Source organism: Geospiza fortis, unplaced genomic scaffold (genome assembly GCF_000277835.1).
Source record: "Geospiza fortis unplaced genomic scaffold, GeoFor_1.0 scaffold53, whole genome shotgun sequence".
Classification (NCBI taxonomy): domain Eukaryota; kingdom Metazoa; phylum Chordata; class Aves; order Passeriformes; family Thraupidae; genus Geospiza; species Geospiza fortis.
The window spans coordinates 1,609,950-1,626,633 of record NW_005054305.1 but is presented as its reverse complement, the minus strand read 5'-3'; the positions used below and the strand labels follow the sequence as shown (position 1 = coordinate 1,626,633).

The window sequence follows — 16,684 nt, the reverse complement described above, 5'->3', positions numbered from 1 at the left end:
GCTGGCGGGAGGGCGGGTGTCAATCGCGGGCCGCCGTGCCTCGGCACTGCCCTGTCTGGGTTTGCTCTGGGTTCCTGCTAAAAGAGAAGTGGTGCTGTCCCTGTGGTGAGCCAGAGCGCTGCATCTGCGCCTTCCAGGTGTGTCTGGCGCCGCTCTTTGAAATCCATTCTATCCTACAGGCTCCGATGGGTTGGAAAAGCCCAAGTCTAACCTTTGACCAGGCACAACCATGTCAACTAGACCAAGGCACTGAATGCCGCATCCAGCCCTCTCTTAAACACCTCCAGGCATGGTGACTTCACCGCCTTCCTGGGCAGAATATTCCAGTGTCTAATCACCCTTTCTGTGAAGAAATTCTTCCTAATGTCTAGCCTAAACTTAAAATTGAAGCTTAAATTGTACCTCATCCTGCTGGCCCTTCTTGCTGTGAGGAAAGGTTTCCGTGGAAGACTTCAAGAACAAAGCCGCCGGTGACACTTTGGGACCAGTTACTGCCTTGATAATATCTCACAGATTTGGCCTCTTTGAGCTTTTCAGTTTTTGAGGTTGTATGCAGCCTCAGTACACAGCTTGTCCACTGTTTTGGCTGTGGTTGGCAAACTGGGATCCTTATGTCAGTGTGATGATTTTTCCTGAACCCATCCAAATCTAGTGGAGTCTCCCTCACTGGAGATATGCAGGAGTGGTTTGGGCACAGTCCTGTGGCTTGTGCTCTGGGATGGCCCTGCTCGAGCAGCGAGGTGGGATGAGATGAGCCTCTGTGGTCCCTTCCAACCTGACCCATTCTGTGAAGTGTATGTGCTGTGTTTTCTGATCAGCAGGGAAAATACGTCCTTCCTCTTTCTTACTTTGCATTGTTTTCAAATTAACGAGTTTCTCTTTTGTTTTGCACGAAGTCTTGGTTGCAATCTCTGAAGAGAAGACAGTCATGCTCTTCCATTCTTCCTCTTGAGTGCTGCATTGTCAAAACCAGCAACGCTACAGATTAATAATTGCTAACTCTTCTGGATATTTAGCAGTGGAAGCATGACTGTTCAAAAATTCAAAACCTAAAAGTCTGTGCAGCTGACTTGTTCAGTGACTGAGTAGGTTGTCTTCCTGGAAAATGGGACAAGTCTTGTGCTTTGTAGGTCTTAAATATGCAAAATAATAAATGTGTTTTTTAAAAAAATTGGAACGTTGGGAAAAATAGAAGATGCTTTCTATTAGAAATACTGAAAAGTCAGTCATTTGAGTTCCTTTGTAAACTTATTTAGTCTAACTCATTAGACTTGATTTTGATTATTCTGTGATATTACACATCAGGCATTGCATACGTCTGAAATCTGAACCTTTTGGGAAGGGTTTTCAAAATTATGACTTCTAAGAGTTTTGTGTTTTGAAAATATATTTATGTGAAACCAAAGCACCGGTAGAAGGATGTGGCTTTCCTAAAGTCTGGTATTTCAGCCATTTACTGTGCATTGAGGCTATTGCTGCATGCTGTATTTTACAGATTTTCAGTAAAATCTCAGCTTGCTAAGGAAGCCTTATGTACCTGTGTTAGTTCTTGGAAGTGTTCAAAGGTGTGTCACTGTTCTGTTCGCTGTAGAGGCACACAGCTTATTCCAGGCATTTTCTGTCTGCTCTTGGTCATTACTAACCTCACCACAGTGACGTTAACATTCCATCGAGCCATTCTGCCTCCTGTTTCTGCTAATGATCCCATATCCATCAGAGGTTTACACTTTTTGTGACCAAATTTCGCTTTGCTTCTTAATTCCAGTCCTGCACCTTACTGGGGTCAATAGCCTTGCTTTTAAAGAGCACTGTATTGTTTTCCTCTGAAGGAGAACGGAAGTGCTACGGATAACTGAGCTGGAATTGCACCTCTGAACTTCCCTCAGAAAGTTCAGTTGTTTGCAGCAATCAGTGCCAAGAGAATGGGAGACTTAGTTCCAAACTGCTTTTCTGAAGACCTGAAGAAGGGTTTTTCGTGCTGTTAGAAACATGAAAAACACTTTTCACTTGTTTTGTAGGATATTTTTAGACCTGCTGGAGGTGGTATGTTCTGATGGATGAGGTGCCGTATAGTAAAAGCGTTCCCTACCTTCATTATTGACAATTTAAGAGTCGAAACCAGAATGTTTTGAGACTGTATGACGTCTTAGTATTCTTGGTAATTGCATTCTTGAGTATTAGGAAATAATCAAGTTTCAAAACATTTTGTTTGCAGTGAATGTGAAATGGGGAAAAGAGAAATTTGATGGTGTGGAGCTGAACACTGACGAACCTCCGATGGTCTTCAAAGCCCAGTTATTTGCACTGACTGGAGTTCAGCCAGCCAGACAGAAGGTTATGGTTAAAGGAGGAACTCTGAAGGTAGAACTCAAATTTTTATATTATGTTTAACTTTGTTATGTGTTAACATGAACAATGATGATGTTTCTGGGTGTTCCTCTGGAAGATCTTTGGTTGTATGTGTTAAACTGACTGAACTTCTTTACTCATTTATACAGAACAGCTTGGTGGGAGACTTTTTGTTACTTTTTTATGTTCAGAATCTGAATGCAAGGTTTTTCTTTCTAGCTTAAGAGAAGTTTCTTGGGTGCTTCTCTACTGGAGACTTACTGGTGTAATGAAATGTAGGCAGTTTTGCTGCAAAATTTGTTTACATTTAAGCAGTGTTGAACAACACATGGGAAACCTTATTGAAAACACAGCTTGGCTGCTTTTTATTTTACTCAGATGAGACTTGATAACATGTAAATAGTTAATATTGTGTAACCTTGGATGAAACACAATTGTATATTTAGAAATGTGATTAATATTAATGAAAATACTTGCTACAAGTATCTTGCTACAAGATAATTAATTCGTCTTTTAATTTATTTCACAGGATGATGACTGGGGAAACCTAAAAATAAAGAATGTAAGTTCTGAACAGTAACTAAATTTTACTATTCTGATTTTTTATTTTGGCATTTAAAGAGAGACTTGAAAGTGCTTGCTGTTTCTGTTTGAATGGGCAGTGCTATCTCAAAAAGTTATACCTTGATGGAAAATAATTTTATTGATGTCATATGTAAGCATGCTTAGAAAGGTGTCACCATTGATTTATGAAAAAACTTCTTTTTTTGCATCAGCAGGGAGCTCATACTATCATTTCTGGAGTACTTGAGTGTATATATTTATTTATTCCATACAAGAAATGTTCTGGATCAGAGCAGTGCTGTCTTACCTGTGATCATAAAAATAGTGATGTTGTTTAGAGAGATCTGGTGAACCTGGGTACTGTCTGCAGACCCTTGTCCTTGCACATCCCCATCATGGACAGATGTGTTGGTGATGCTGAAGTTACACCTCTGCTTTTGTCCTTTTTTACCAGCCTGCTGAAATGTGCTCTCCTGTGTTAAATAGCTGCTGTTTTTAAACAAAGCCATTAGTAATGGTAATTCATACCTTTGGCTGGTTCAAAAAGAAAACAGAAAGTGTTTGTGTTTGTGTTGCTTGCCTGTATAATATTGCATGGGGGAATCCCACAGATTTTTGTTGTTGTTGTTGTTGTTTGTTTTTTGGTTTTTTTTTTGGTGTCATTTTTGTTACTGTACGTCTCTTGTAACCTCTTGTAACAGCTTTACAGGTTTTACTCCAGTTCTTCACTGGGCAGATTGAATTAGGTAGCTTTGCTCTTACCCTTGTAACTAGTTTGCAGCCTGTAGCTGCAGTTATTGTAGCAAAGTTTTTCAGCAGAAAATGCAGTACATAATATTCTTGTCTTTTTCTGCATGTGGTTGTGCTAATAGCTGCTTTTATTCGTTTTAATAATGTTATATACAAGTTCTAGGGATTTATTTACACTGTCAAAGCAGTTTCTCTTCATTCTGTTGTTCATCCTTTTTCTTAGCACTGTACGTTTCAAGACTCCAGATAGTAATTTTCTCCTCCTTTGACAGATCTTATTGTGTAGATGTGCTCCTGTTGAATGCTGAAAGATTCCTTTTCATATTATGCTAGTTCAGCAAGCATGGAAACCTGATTGACTTTTTTTACCCCTTAAATGTTAGTTCTCATGTCTAAACTGATGTGGTTTAGATTATTTTTTAGCTAAACTGTGTAGTTTAGATTATTTTTCACTTTTCAACTAGTTTAACCAGAACTTGCCAGGAAAGCTCACCAGATGTTTCAGTGGAAACATTTAGCATGGATAATACTGTGGAGTTGTTCTCAGTAGTTACTTCCTAGATAGGAGGAATTGAGGTACACCCTAAAGTCACAGTAGTGCAGTATTGGTTCTGTTAAACTAAGAGATAAATAAATAAACAAACTGTGTTTATTTTTAGGGGAATAGCTGAAGTACGTTAGGAGCTTGAGGGTTTGAGTGGAAATAAGTGTCCTTAGACGTTGATTGCTGTTTTTGCTGTGTTTCAAGGGGATGACCTTACTAATGATGGGTTCCGCCGACGCGCTTCCAGAAGAGCCGGTTGCTCGCCCCATCTTCGTGGAGGACATGACAGAGGAGCAGTTGGCCTCAGCTGTAAGCATGCTTCCAACTTCAGTTTCTTGTAAACCTTCGAGGAATGGCAAATTTTTAAATGCTTGCAGTTGCTTAAAAGTGGGTTTTGAAACTGTAGTGTCTGTTTAGCATCTTCACCAAGGATCACAAATTTACATCGATGACCAAGCTGGGAGCAGTGAAAAGAAATCTGGGTTTTAATTTAAAAATCATACAATTAGTGCTTTTTTTCCTTTGAGCATGCAGCTTAGTAGATTCTCTAAAAATACCATTGTTGATGTTTTTGAAGATGAAGTTGTATTACCCTTACTGCATCAGTGTCCTGTACTTTGTCTAAGCAAGGCCTCTTAGATATGCAAAATTGTTTCCTGCCTCTTTCATATCTGTGAGGAGAAACTAGGGTTTGTTTTGGGGTGTGGTGTATTTGGGGTTTTGTTTGTCCATGTTACTAGTATTAGGTCAACTTTGTAAAAAATGGAAATAAGTTTGACACGTGTTTTGCTTTGTGGAAGTAAAGTCTGAAAGAGACTAATTATTATTTTCTTAATGAAGTAATTCCTGAATTTCCTTTTTTGCAACTTGAACGGCTTAATTTTCTCACCAGTCATTTGTACTGCAAGCTTTGTCATACTTAACAGTTGCATGATTGTTGTCAACTGTGCATGCAGAACAGAAATACTTTCATGCATGTCTGTATGAAAAAGGATCTGTAGTTCAGCACTGGGTTTGTGCTTCAGGATTTAGTGCTCTCCTGGCCACCTGCAGGTGAAGAATATTTATGTATTTTGGAGTAACCCCATACACAGACATTGAGATAACTGAGAGGCAAGCAAGGAGGTGATTTCACTGTCAGATAACATTTCAAAAAAGTTGGTCACATGGAAATTTTGTTACACATCAAAATTCAGTTGTTTGCAGTGCATGTATTCACTTTTGAGATATGCTGAATGAGTTCTCTTTTCCTGAAATAATCTGTTGGTATTGGTATGAAGTGCTACTTCAGTTTCTTTAAATGATGTGTTTTTCCCTGATAAATACCTAAGTATTCAGGATTACAGAAAAAGAAAGAAATTCTATTACATGGTGATTTATAGTTATTTCTGAAACTGGTTAGCGTACTATTAGTTGGCCTTCACTTTGGTCAAAACTTCAGAAATTCACAAGTTGTCTGAAAAGATCAAGTTAATGATCTGTTGCAGATTTCTGGAGAGGAGTTTAAACAATGCTTTTGTTTCCAACTATGAATTCCATCATTTTCAGAGTTTTACTGAAAACTGATTTTAATTAAAACATCAGTGCTTTGTACAAATGTATTCATGTGGAAATTTCACGGAAATCGAATTTTAAGGTCAAAACTTGAATGGGATTATAGTTGAACTTTCTGAATAATTGCATGCTTGAAGAATATGTTCATTAAACTAAACTGGCGCTGAAAAACCCCCAAAGCATTCCCTAAAAGTATCAAACAGTGTAATGATTTGGAAAACCTCATAACATTTGATGGAATATTCCAGGTTTTATGCATAATTCATGTGCTTAGAAGTTGATGTCACATTATAGTGTTTGTACAAAAATGGTTGCCACTTCTCTCTGACCTTCAAGTACCCTTGTGAATTTTTTTGGTAGATGGAATTGCCATGTGGATTGACAAACCTTGGCAACACTTGCTACATGAATGCTACGGTTCAGTGTATCCGCTCTGTGCCAGAAGTGAAAGAGGCCCTTAAAAGGTAGGACAAAAATACCGTGACTAAAATGTTTCCTTTAGCTTGTGAAGTAGATATTTTGCAGAATGGTCATCTTAGTACTGGTATGGATTATCATGACAATCTATTACTCTTTAGGTCTACTCAAGATTAAGAGAATGATCCATTAAAGTTTGTCCTATGGCAGTGTTATTCTGTACTTTAATAAAAAAGTTAAGACTTTGTATTTCTTGGAACTGGCCTTTAGTAGAGAGAATGTGTTTTGCTTAGCTAGAAAGTAGTTCCTATCAAGACCAGTTTCAAATTCTAAAATAAGCTACTGAACTCTTAACCCTGTTTTTTTGCTGTTAGTTTTTATGGTCCTGTTCTGCATAAAAGAATCATATGGGAGTCCTGTTCCTTTGAGGAATATTTCATGCAATGGCTCTATTGCACAGTATTTTCAGCTGTGAAATTCTGACATTTGCTACTTGGAGGTACAGCAGGAAGTTTTAAGACATGTCTACATGAAATTTTGTTTTGTTTGCTAATTTGTTCTGATTGTAGGATAGCTTTTCTGATTTTTGTTTGTTTGTTTTTGTTATTCTAGACTGAAATGTGAAAATGGCCAGTGGGGTTTTTTTTGGTCAGTTTTTTTTTTTTTTTTTTTTTTTATTTTTTTGTTTTTTGGTTAAGGAATATACAACAAACTTGAAAGTCATGTATATTGAAGGAAAAAATAATACCTGCCAATATGGCCCGAATTTGTCCTCCAGATGAATTGTAATGAGAAAACAATGACTGTTTATAAAAAAGTGAGAATTAGGTAGAGTATTATTGCTGACTTAGGGTTAATTTAATTCCTTTTCCCCTGCCTTCTTGATTCTGTGGTACCCAGCTGGATATTCTGTATTACTGTAATCACTTGTTATTTAAGTAGTTATAAACAGTTTTTTATTCTGTTAGCAGGTGAACCTTTATTATAAAGCACTGAGAACTACTCATGAAGTACAGAAATTTGGTTTCAGGGTTTTTATTGACTATCAGTGTTATCATTTTTGGAAAGTCTTTATTTCCATGTGAGGGATTCTTGAGTTATGACACTGAATCTAAATACTGGACAAATTTAACATACCAAAAAGCAAAATGTAGCCTGTGAAGCTGGCAGACTGCAATACAAGATGTGGCCGTATTGTCTGTGGGAAGTCAGATTCACACTCGGATTCAAGCTCTGTTTTTCCCTGGAGATTTAGCCTTTTTTTGGTCTTCCCTGCTTGATGACAGCATGGCAGGCTATAGGGTGCATGGCAGTGGGAAGGTGTGAAAGGACTCACTTGGGAAAGCTGTTACAGCTTCTTTCCTCAGGCCTGCTCTGCTGATCTCCCCAAGGAACTCCTCCCTGTTCTGTAGCGTGCCAGGGGAAAGCTTCCTGCTTGTCATCTAGCAATGGTCACAATTTCAAAAGTCTAGTCTGAGATTAGAGAATGTGTGAGACCCTCCTTTTGCTTGAAGGCTTTGGGGAGTCCCTCTGTTCCTTATTCAGCTGCTAAATTAGGAATTTAAAGAACAGTGGTAAGTTCTTGTCATATAGATGGACTCCCACTCCCTTTCAGTCTAGGAAATACTTCGCCAAGAAAACATCTCACCTGTCACTGTTTTGCTTCTGCTGTGGAGGGAGGAAGCAAGCTTGCCCTCCATCTCTGTGCATTTTATCTGCCATCTATCCCTGAAGGTGGTTTTTTTCCCATGTATCTTAAGAAACCATGGCAAATGTTTCAGAAATGGGGTAGCTTTTGTTCAGACTTTCTCAGTTTCTTTAAAAATAGAATGAGTCTTTAAAGCAAAAGAATTAGGGAAGCAGCATGTAGCCAGATTTCTTGGTCTTTCTTTACTGTCTGAAAGATGCCAGTTTTCCTTTGCTTCCATGCTTGCAAAATAGCTGGAACTTTGAGGTAAATGTGAGTGAATCTTACCTTTGGTTACTTCTGGCTTGGTGATAATTTCCTTTAAATGAATCCAGTTGCTGCCTGCTTCAAAAACCCGACTGTCCTTCCTGTTTGTGTTTAATTGTATGCAAATCATTTTTCTTCCCTTTTAGATATGGTGGTGCCTTAAGAGCTTCAGGAGAAATGGCCTCTGCTCAATACATTACTGCAGGTTGGTGTTTAGAGTAGAAAACAGGGGTTTAGACAAGTGTGTGATTTCCTGCTAACTGCAGATGAAATTTGAAGTTAAACCTCTGTATTGTTCTTTAGTGCATATGCCTTAGCAATGTCAGGTCTGCTGACACTGGAGGATTCGTTTTGTCTTTAAAGGTTATTCTGCCCCTGCCTGCAAGGTGCTTATCTCTGCACATTGTCAGGCTGCAGGCTAAGGAAGAGATACTTCAGAGTGATCTAGGCTCAGATAGAAACAACTTGTATCTCTTAATTGTTTTACATGTAGGCATGAAGTAATTGGAACTTCGTAAAGCAGATTCCATCCATCCATCCATCTATTGGTTTGATCACTTTGTGTAGAAATACTTTAGTTCTTTGTTTCACATAGTGGTAGGCTAACACCATGCTCCTGGGATATGTATGTCACTGGTGTTTTTTAATATGATTTATTGCCTGGGCTTTATTGTTACAATGGAAACCAATGCTTTATCAGTGGTCTTAGCCTTTGCCCTAAAGATCCAGATTTCATAACTGGAATGGAAAGGAGAGTCTTCAAAACAGAAGTTACTCTTTGTTGTGGTGGTCTGGGTGCTCACACTGTGGGAGCTCACGGTGGCCTCGTATCTTCAAGCTCTAACTAGAGTTCTAGTTAGACCCCTTACACTTGAACAAGGGTACTACTTGTCCACTTTTTCTTTTTTTACTCTATTTCATTGCCCCACTAAGATGCTGGGCCAGGACACTGGGATTTCTACCAGTCCATTTAAGGAAAAACAAAACAATATAAGGAAGGAAAGGTCCAGTTTGTGGGTATGCCTGCTGATCGAATTTTGGGGTGGTAAGTTCAATGGTTACTCTATACAGCCATGCCTGCCCCTCCCCTTTTCACTGCCTTTACTTCGTGTCCCTTGTTTTCTTTTTAAGGTGACAGCTCTGCTTCTTAGGAATTTTAATAGTTTAAGTAATTTGTAGTTAATTCTTGGGTGCTGAGCTGTTCAGGAACTCCTGCATGACACTTATGGCATTTTTTTTAATTGCTGTGTCATATCAGTTGCACCTCTTATCAAGGTCAGTGAAGACATTTCTGAAAGAGGAAGCAACTGACCTTGGTTCCCTGTAATCTTGCTTATATTCACTTACTCAGGTGAACAATTCATTAGTCTCTTCACTTGTAAATTAGTGACCATGTAGATTGTTGCCGACCTCACAGGGTTGTTGTGAGGATTAACAGGTACCTTTGAAGTGATCTGTGGATTTAAAATGCTGTAACCTGGATAGATAAAACATATGCTAGAGTATGGACCAAAAAAGAAAGCCATGTGTGTTGTCATGCAGTCAGTATCATTCATTGATTGCACAGTTATGAGCTCTCTGCACATATGCATACACATACTTGTTTTCCTGGGTCTTAAGCATGGGTATTTCCTAGATATTTTATTAAAGTTTTTTTTTCCTAGTCGCTGGTGAAACTTAAGTTGCTCTAGAGGATAGATTGTGAATGCCTTCTGGTTTCTCTTGTGAAAACATTGTTCCTCAGATGTGCTCCAAACAAAATCTTAATTGCTCAATTTTTTTTTCCCTGTTAGCAGCCAGGAAAGACAAGGCAATATGTGCCAAATTCTCAGAATTGCTATCTTTATGCTTTCAAAGTTGTGTTCAGAAAGGAGATCATAGGTGCACCTGTTATGCCATCTGGAAAATTTGGTCCTGCTTTGGAAAGATCAAATTGGACACTGTTAAATGATCAGTCTTTAAATGTTGTTGCTGTTTTACTGTTCTTTTTACACTTCCTGCCATGTTTGAATTGTTTTTTCACTTCTCAAAGCATTCACTTTTTCTTCAAGCTCTTAGAGACTTGTTTGATTCCATGGATAAAACTTCCTCCAGTATCCCACCTATCATTCTCCTGCAGTTTTTACATATGGCCTTCCCACAGTTTGCAGAGAAAGGTGATCAAGGCCAGTACCTTCAACAGGTAAAGACCAATTATTAGCTTATTGTTTAAAATTCTGTAGTATGTTGGAAGTTGAGAACAAGAACATTCTAAGATTTTCATTCTCCTGTGAAAATAAGGAGTGGTTTTTCTGTAGAAAAGTTGTATAGAAGTTGAATGTAGTATCAAGTGCTAGTTTTGAGAATGCGTGGTGGGATTGGGAGAAATTCTTAGTTAAGGAATCCTCACATTTGGCTTTATAATTGATGGGTTTAATGTTACTAAGTCATAATGCTTGTATTCAGATTTAATGTGCTCCCTTCCTAGGATGCCAATGAGTGCTGGGTGCAGATGATGAGGGTACTACAGCAGAAGCTGGAAGGCATAGAAAGTGATACAATTATGGAGGTAATTGTAGTCTTACTCTAACCAGAATAAGGATTTATAGTATTTCACATATGTTTTTGTTAGGTATTATCTGTTTGTGAGTTCTTTAACATGTGTCTGGAATTGTGAAGTTGCTTTCTGATGTCTCTGATCAGCATAATGCTACCATGGTCCTGTCAGTGATGCTGTGGAGTGTGCTAAAGGAAAACCTTCCCTTTGGGCTGTGTAAGGCAGTGTTGCACCAAGCTGGTGGTGACACCCTCTCATGTATGTGGCAACTGGCCCTGATAACCTGTGAATTCAGCACATAAGAGCTTTCTTTTTCTGAAAAAAGTGTGCTACAGTTTTAACTTGAATGGTTAATCTGATACAAGAAATTGCTGAAAGTTTTTCCCAAGATTTTACGAGAACAGCTTTCTCTTTTCTCTGTAAACTGTTTTCTGGAGAGTCTTGGCAGAGCCTTGGAAGACTATCCTAAAACTTAAGGTAGATTTAAGCTGGGGGGTAGGGATTTATGAATTTTTGATCTTGCCTGTTAATGGGCTTCAGGTTGGTTTTAACAGCATGTTATAAGCATATTTGTTTTGAAACTTTTATGCTGTGTAAGAAGATTGACTGACTAGGAGAAAATGCACCTACAGAAAGATGAAGGAATAGGCTTTAAAGAATTTAAATAAATGGGGTAATTTTGTCTGTAGAGAAGACTGTATTTACATTCTGTTTAAAGTTACATAATAAGAGATTTTGTTTTACAGACAGACTCTGGAGCTACAGCAGCATCCTCTAAAAAGAAGAGTTTAATTGATCAATTCTTCAGCATTGAATTTGAAACAGCGTATCCTAAACACTAAGGCAAGACATAAACAGCAATGATTTCACACTTTAGCAGTTGAGTTCAGGGAGAATGAAAAGCATTGTTCAGAATAGTATAGACAGTGAAGGTGTAGGTTGGGGAATGGGTCATGATATTGTGCAGGAGTACACAGAACTTAACTTTAAGATTGGATGTGCTTTGAGAGAGAGGATGGTGTGGGGAGAGAGAATGGTAATGGAAATCTACAGGGGAAAAAAACTCTTGTTGAATTTCAATAGCAGATTTCCCCCCCAGAGAAGATTGGCACTTACCAGCTTCAAGGGTCCTGACATGCTTTATCCAACTAAAAGTAAATTGTTGTCCTAAATAGGTTTTTTTGGCTTGTAAGGGTGTGTTGCTGACATACCTGGTGTACTAAAGATGCACAAAAGGTAGCTTGATTGATTTCTTAAGAAATAAATTAGGTGTCCACAGTTGTATGAATAAGAAACAAATGCAGCTGACAGCTTTCTAGTGGTTCTTTATAGCAAGAAAAAGAGGATATGACCACATGGGGCACACATCTCATGGGAAGCATTGCCCTTTTTCCATTTCTCCAGCCCAAAATCCTGACTGTTGTCAAGCTGAGCACCACTTTTAGAAAGAATTATGCACTGCATTTTGCTTGTCTGAAATAAGGAAACATCCCCTTAGATGAGGTACTGTATCTCATAGCTTGGTAGTAGTGAGAAATAAAGGTCTTTTTTTAGGTAAGAATCATGCATCTCTCTCCCTCTACTGTGACGTTTGTTGTCCTTAAAATAGCTGGGAGTCTTGGAATGTGTAGCTAAGAGGAATGATGCATAGGCCAGTATCAGCAAGAAGACTTGTTAGAAGAGTTGTTAGAAGACTTTGCAGACTTTCAAAGTGTGATTACAGCAGCATTTGTAGAATAGCTGCAGTCAGAAAAATACCTGGTTGGAAGGAGATGGATGAGAGAAAAACATTGGGCTAGAACTATGAAAAGAGGAGAGGATAGATAGAACAATTAAAAGGAATGTGTAGAAAATAATGAAGGAATTAATTTCATTTCAGTGAAGAGGACAGATAAAAGGCAGAGAAAGGAGGCTCTGCATGTTGAAAGAAGCAGGAAGTCTGGCCAGCAGCAGCAGTAGAACTTTATTAATCATAAGCAACAGTGGAGTGCAGTGTTGCAGGGGGGCTTTGTAACTGGGTGTTGGCAGCCAGTTAATGCGTTCTGTGTCCTGGGGGTTGGGTGGTGATGGAGGAGAAGAAAGAAAAAGCAGGCCTCAGGTTAAATGGTGATCAAAGACTTGCTTTCCTTTATTTGGTGTGCTCTTTGCCCCTGCTGCCCCTTGTCCTTAGCCACAAAGGAACAGATTGGTCTGAAGGAAGGGCTCCTTCAAAGCTTTTTTGTACTATGAGAAGTAAAAGTACTGTCTACACAATCACAGAATTACCTAAATTGCTGTGCTGCTTGGCATGTTCTTTTCACTAGAGCAGTAGTTCAGCTCTTGGTGCATGATGGTTTTCCTTAATTTTGTGAAGCATGAAATGTACAGAAGCCGAAGAAGAAGAAGTAACTAAAGGAAAGGAGAATCTCCTTCAGCTTAGCTGCTTTATCAATCAAGAAGTGAAATACCTGTTTACAGGACTAAAATTGGTAAGCTATTGCAACTTTCATTGAATTGAAATTCTGAATGGCCTGTGTATTTCTCAGTTGAAATTGTAGGTGACCTAAATGCACATAGTTCTAAGTGTATTTAATCTGCAACTTGGAATTGGCATCTGCTGTCCAAGCTTTACAAAGTTTCAGGAATCTTTTTGGTGTTCATTGGGAAGATGGCTGTGAAAGGGAATTGCATGTTAATGTCAGACTTCAGCAGAGCATTATCTTGACCCTGATGTGGTCTTCCCTAAGCAGGTAACGAAGTGCAAGGCAGTTTGCTACTTGTTTCTTCAGCTGGGTTTCACTCCAGACTGAGCAGTATCATGATTTATGCAGCAATCAGTTCCCAGAAGGTCCAAAAGTCAACTTGAAAGTAGGGTGGCATTTTGGTTCCTAATTAAACCCAGATGATGTAGCAACTAAATTTGATTTTGAAGGGGGCATTATTTTCCATCAGACATCATCATTCTCAAACTTTTTTTAAGTAGAACTCCTTAACGTTGTCTGTGATTGTTATGTATGTATGTATTTTGAAATTGTAAGGGCTTTTTCGGGAGTCTGAAGTAAAAAGGAGAGGAGGAGAGGAGCTACTGCAAAACCTTTGTAGTAACTGTGTAAGACTAGGGCAGTGATCTGGTTTGTACAGGACTAAAACCAAATTGTATGATTCTCAGATAATCTTTGTATATCTCTGTCTTCTTTTTTTTTCCTAACAGAACTTAGAAGAGAAAGTAGGATAAAATAGCTAATGCTCACAAATGAAAAAAAATATAAAAAAAGAAACTTCACTTTCAGGCAAAAAAAAATTCTACAGTTTATGCTAGATTGCCTGGAACAAGATAATTGCAACACTAAGAACCAAGTTTGTCTTTCCTGGAATTTTGTTAGGAGACACCAGCTCTCAATTTAGATGCAGCTCTGGCTGCTTGAGACTGAGAGCTGAGAAATGTGCAAATATTCTTCTCACAGGAAACTTCAGATTTTCTTCAGTTGTGTTCCAAGCATATGATACATTTGTAACCAAGTCCAGATACAATTCATAATAAAATCCAATTGTGAGTTCTACTTCTGTGGAGCAAAATTTTCTGCAGAGAGAAACTCAGTGGTGTCAGGGCTCAGGAATGAGCCTGGAGCTGAAGGAATGAATGGGCTTCATCCTTTCTGCCAAGGAATTTCAAAATCTGATGTGTTGTAATGGCTGACAGCAACAGAAGAGACTGGCAGAACAAGATTTAGTTTATGGTTTGTTTACCCCTGTTGTGCTTTTCTCTAAGCTGTGTTTTGTGATGAACATGTGTTACTCCTTTTTCTTGCAACAGCGTCTTCAGGAGGAAATCACCAAACTCTCTCCAACACTGCAGAGAAATGCACTCTATATCAAATCTGTGAGTGGTACTTTCCTTGCTCTTTACAATTCTTTTAATTGTCGGTTTTCTGTTCCAAACCACAAAGTTATTGCTGTAACACCATGTGATTTTTGTTTATAAAGGATCTGAGTATCCACTACCAAGAAATTTAAGACAGAGCTTCAAAACAGGAGATCTTACTTTTTTCCTGTGGGTTTGTGTACAAATACATTCCCAGAATAGACAGTAATTTAGGATAACCAGTGTTTAAGGTAAAAAAGATCTGTGAATATTTAAAGTAATAGCTTTTTCTGATTTGTTTTTTTTGTAGTCCAAAATTAGTCGTTTGCCAGCGTACCTGACTATTCAGATGGTTAGATTTTTTTACAAAGAGAAAGAATCTGTGAATGCAAAAGTTCTTAAGGTAAGTTTTTTGCATATTGAAATTCAATTCCTCTTTATGTTTTCTGTGATTTTTTTATTAAAAGTAGACAGTGAGGACTTGAATACTACTTACTAAATTGTTCGCCTTTAACTTGCATTTTAAAACATTAGGAGTGCAGTTTCTTTGCTCAAGTACCAAGTAGTTTTGTTCCCAGTTGTGATGGTTTGTGGCAAACTACACTACCCAAAATAGACTGAGGAAGGAGGTAAGGGGCAAAAGTGAATTTACCCCAGTACTGCTAATATTACATCATGACAAAAAACAAGATGTTTTTTGGTCTTTTCTCACCAGTGGTTCTGAGAAGAATGTTTAACTAAGGAGAGGGCCATGCTTTCAAACTCTGAACAGCATTCTAATGTTGATGGGAGATGTTTATGCTGTCAGACACTTCCTGTATTAGTTATTTTAATTGTCTGGCTTTCTGATGGACAAATGCAGGGGCCAGCTGCAAACAGCTGAATGTTCTGGTCTTGCTTTCTGTTGGACCTCGTAGGCTGCTCGAGGAGCATCATGATAGGTGCTCCTTCCTTACAAGAGGAGGAAATGAAATAAGGATTGAAGGTACATGTTAACTATTTCAGAAGATAGTTTGGATAGCACAAAATAGCATTTTTGCCAGGGTACAGTCATTCTACATGCCTGCCTCTTTTTTCTTTTCCTTTAGGCCTGTATAGATATTTCTGTAGTGTAAAAGTATGACAGCTAACAATAAAGAATCTGATTTTTTGTTAGTCTGTGCTGAATGGAATAATTTATAGTGGTTTGTTTATATTGAATTAGACATTCTTCTGTGAAAGCATTGTAGCTCTTTTAGTAAATACCATAATAATCCCAGTAGGTCAGGTTGCCTTCAATTTGAAAAGGGCTGCATTTAATTTGATTGTGTTGTCTTCCCATGGGAGAATGCTTTAATGTGGAGTACCAAATCATGCTAATAAATCTTTGTCTTTTACTTCCTAGGATGTCAAATTTCCTCTTATGTTGGATGTGTATGAGCTGTGTACGCCAGACCTGCAGGAAAAAATGGTTTCTTATCGATCAAAATTCAAAGATCTAGAAGACAAAAAAGTAAATCAACAGCCAAAGAATGTAAGTCTCCTGACACTTTCACTAATTCAGACATCTGAAACTGGGGTACTAATAAGGACTAGAGAAAACTTGATGTCCCTAAATGCATTATTTTCTTACATAGCAAACTCCTCGGTATTGAGCTTTAGATATTTTTATCCTTTATTTTCATGAAAATGCTGTCTCTGCTTGATGAGAAATGTTAAATGCTGTTGTCAGATAGCATGTATTAAATGTATTACAATGTAGTGCTTCTGTTTATCAGTGTTATACCTAAAAGTTTTCTGTAAGTTACAAAAAATTATTCTCTTCAAATATTACTGTTCGCTGGCTGCTCCCTTCTTCAGTGGAGTGTAGGAAGCTGTTCCCTGCTCAGCAGCTGGAAAGGGTTGTACAAGGCACTGCCATGTGCCTGACTGGTAAAAATTAGAGTACATGTACTAGTGAGCTTAAAGTCAGCACTGTAAAAACTTGGAAAATGGTCTCATGTCTTATGCTGTCTACATAATTCTAAGATTGACTTCCCTGTCTTTATTGAAGACAAAAGTAAATGAGCTAAAACGGTCATGTTTTGCCATTTTTTTAACACTTGCTGGTGTTTTTCCTGGCCTAACTCCTGGCAAATTCTTTTAAACGTTTGGATGAGGCTTGCATCTCCTCTTACACAGATGGGAGCAAGGAAA

The 16,684-nt window shown here is 38.2% G+C and overlaps 1 protein-coding gene across 1 annotated transcript in view; it reads left to right on the top strand.

Annotated features, from left to right (window-relative positions):
- Window positions 1–2,215: 2,215 nt before the first annotated feature.
- The window catches only part of USP14 (ubiquitin specific peptidase 14), a 16,710-nt gene continuing 2,241 nt past the window's right edge, over window positions 2,216–16,684 (top strand). The window contains exons 1-12 of the mRNA XM_014312008.2: window positions 2,216–2,361; window positions 2,879–2,911; window positions 4,412–4,516; window positions 6,122–6,225; window positions 8,279–8,337; window positions 10,184–10,314; window positions 10,600–10,680; window positions 11,415–11,494; window positions 13,022–13,136; window positions 14,462–14,527; window positions 14,820–14,912; window positions 15,894–16,022. Coding sequence (XP_014167483.1) covers window positions 2,278–2,361; window positions 2,879–2,911; window positions 4,412–4,516; window positions 6,122–6,225; window positions 8,279–8,337; window positions 10,184–10,314; window positions 10,600–10,680; window positions 11,415–11,494; window positions 13,022–13,136; window positions 14,462–14,527; window positions 14,820–14,912; window positions 15,894–16,022 — 1,080 coding nt within the window. The 5' untranslated portion in view covers window positions 2,216–2,277. The remainder of the gene's footprint in view (window positions 2,362–2,878; window positions 2,912–4,411; window positions 4,517–6,121; window positions 6,226–8,278; window positions 8,338–10,183; window positions 10,315–10,599; window positions 10,681–11,414; window positions 11,495–13,021; window positions 13,137–14,461; window positions 14,528–14,819; window positions 14,913–15,893; window positions 16,023–16,684) is intronic.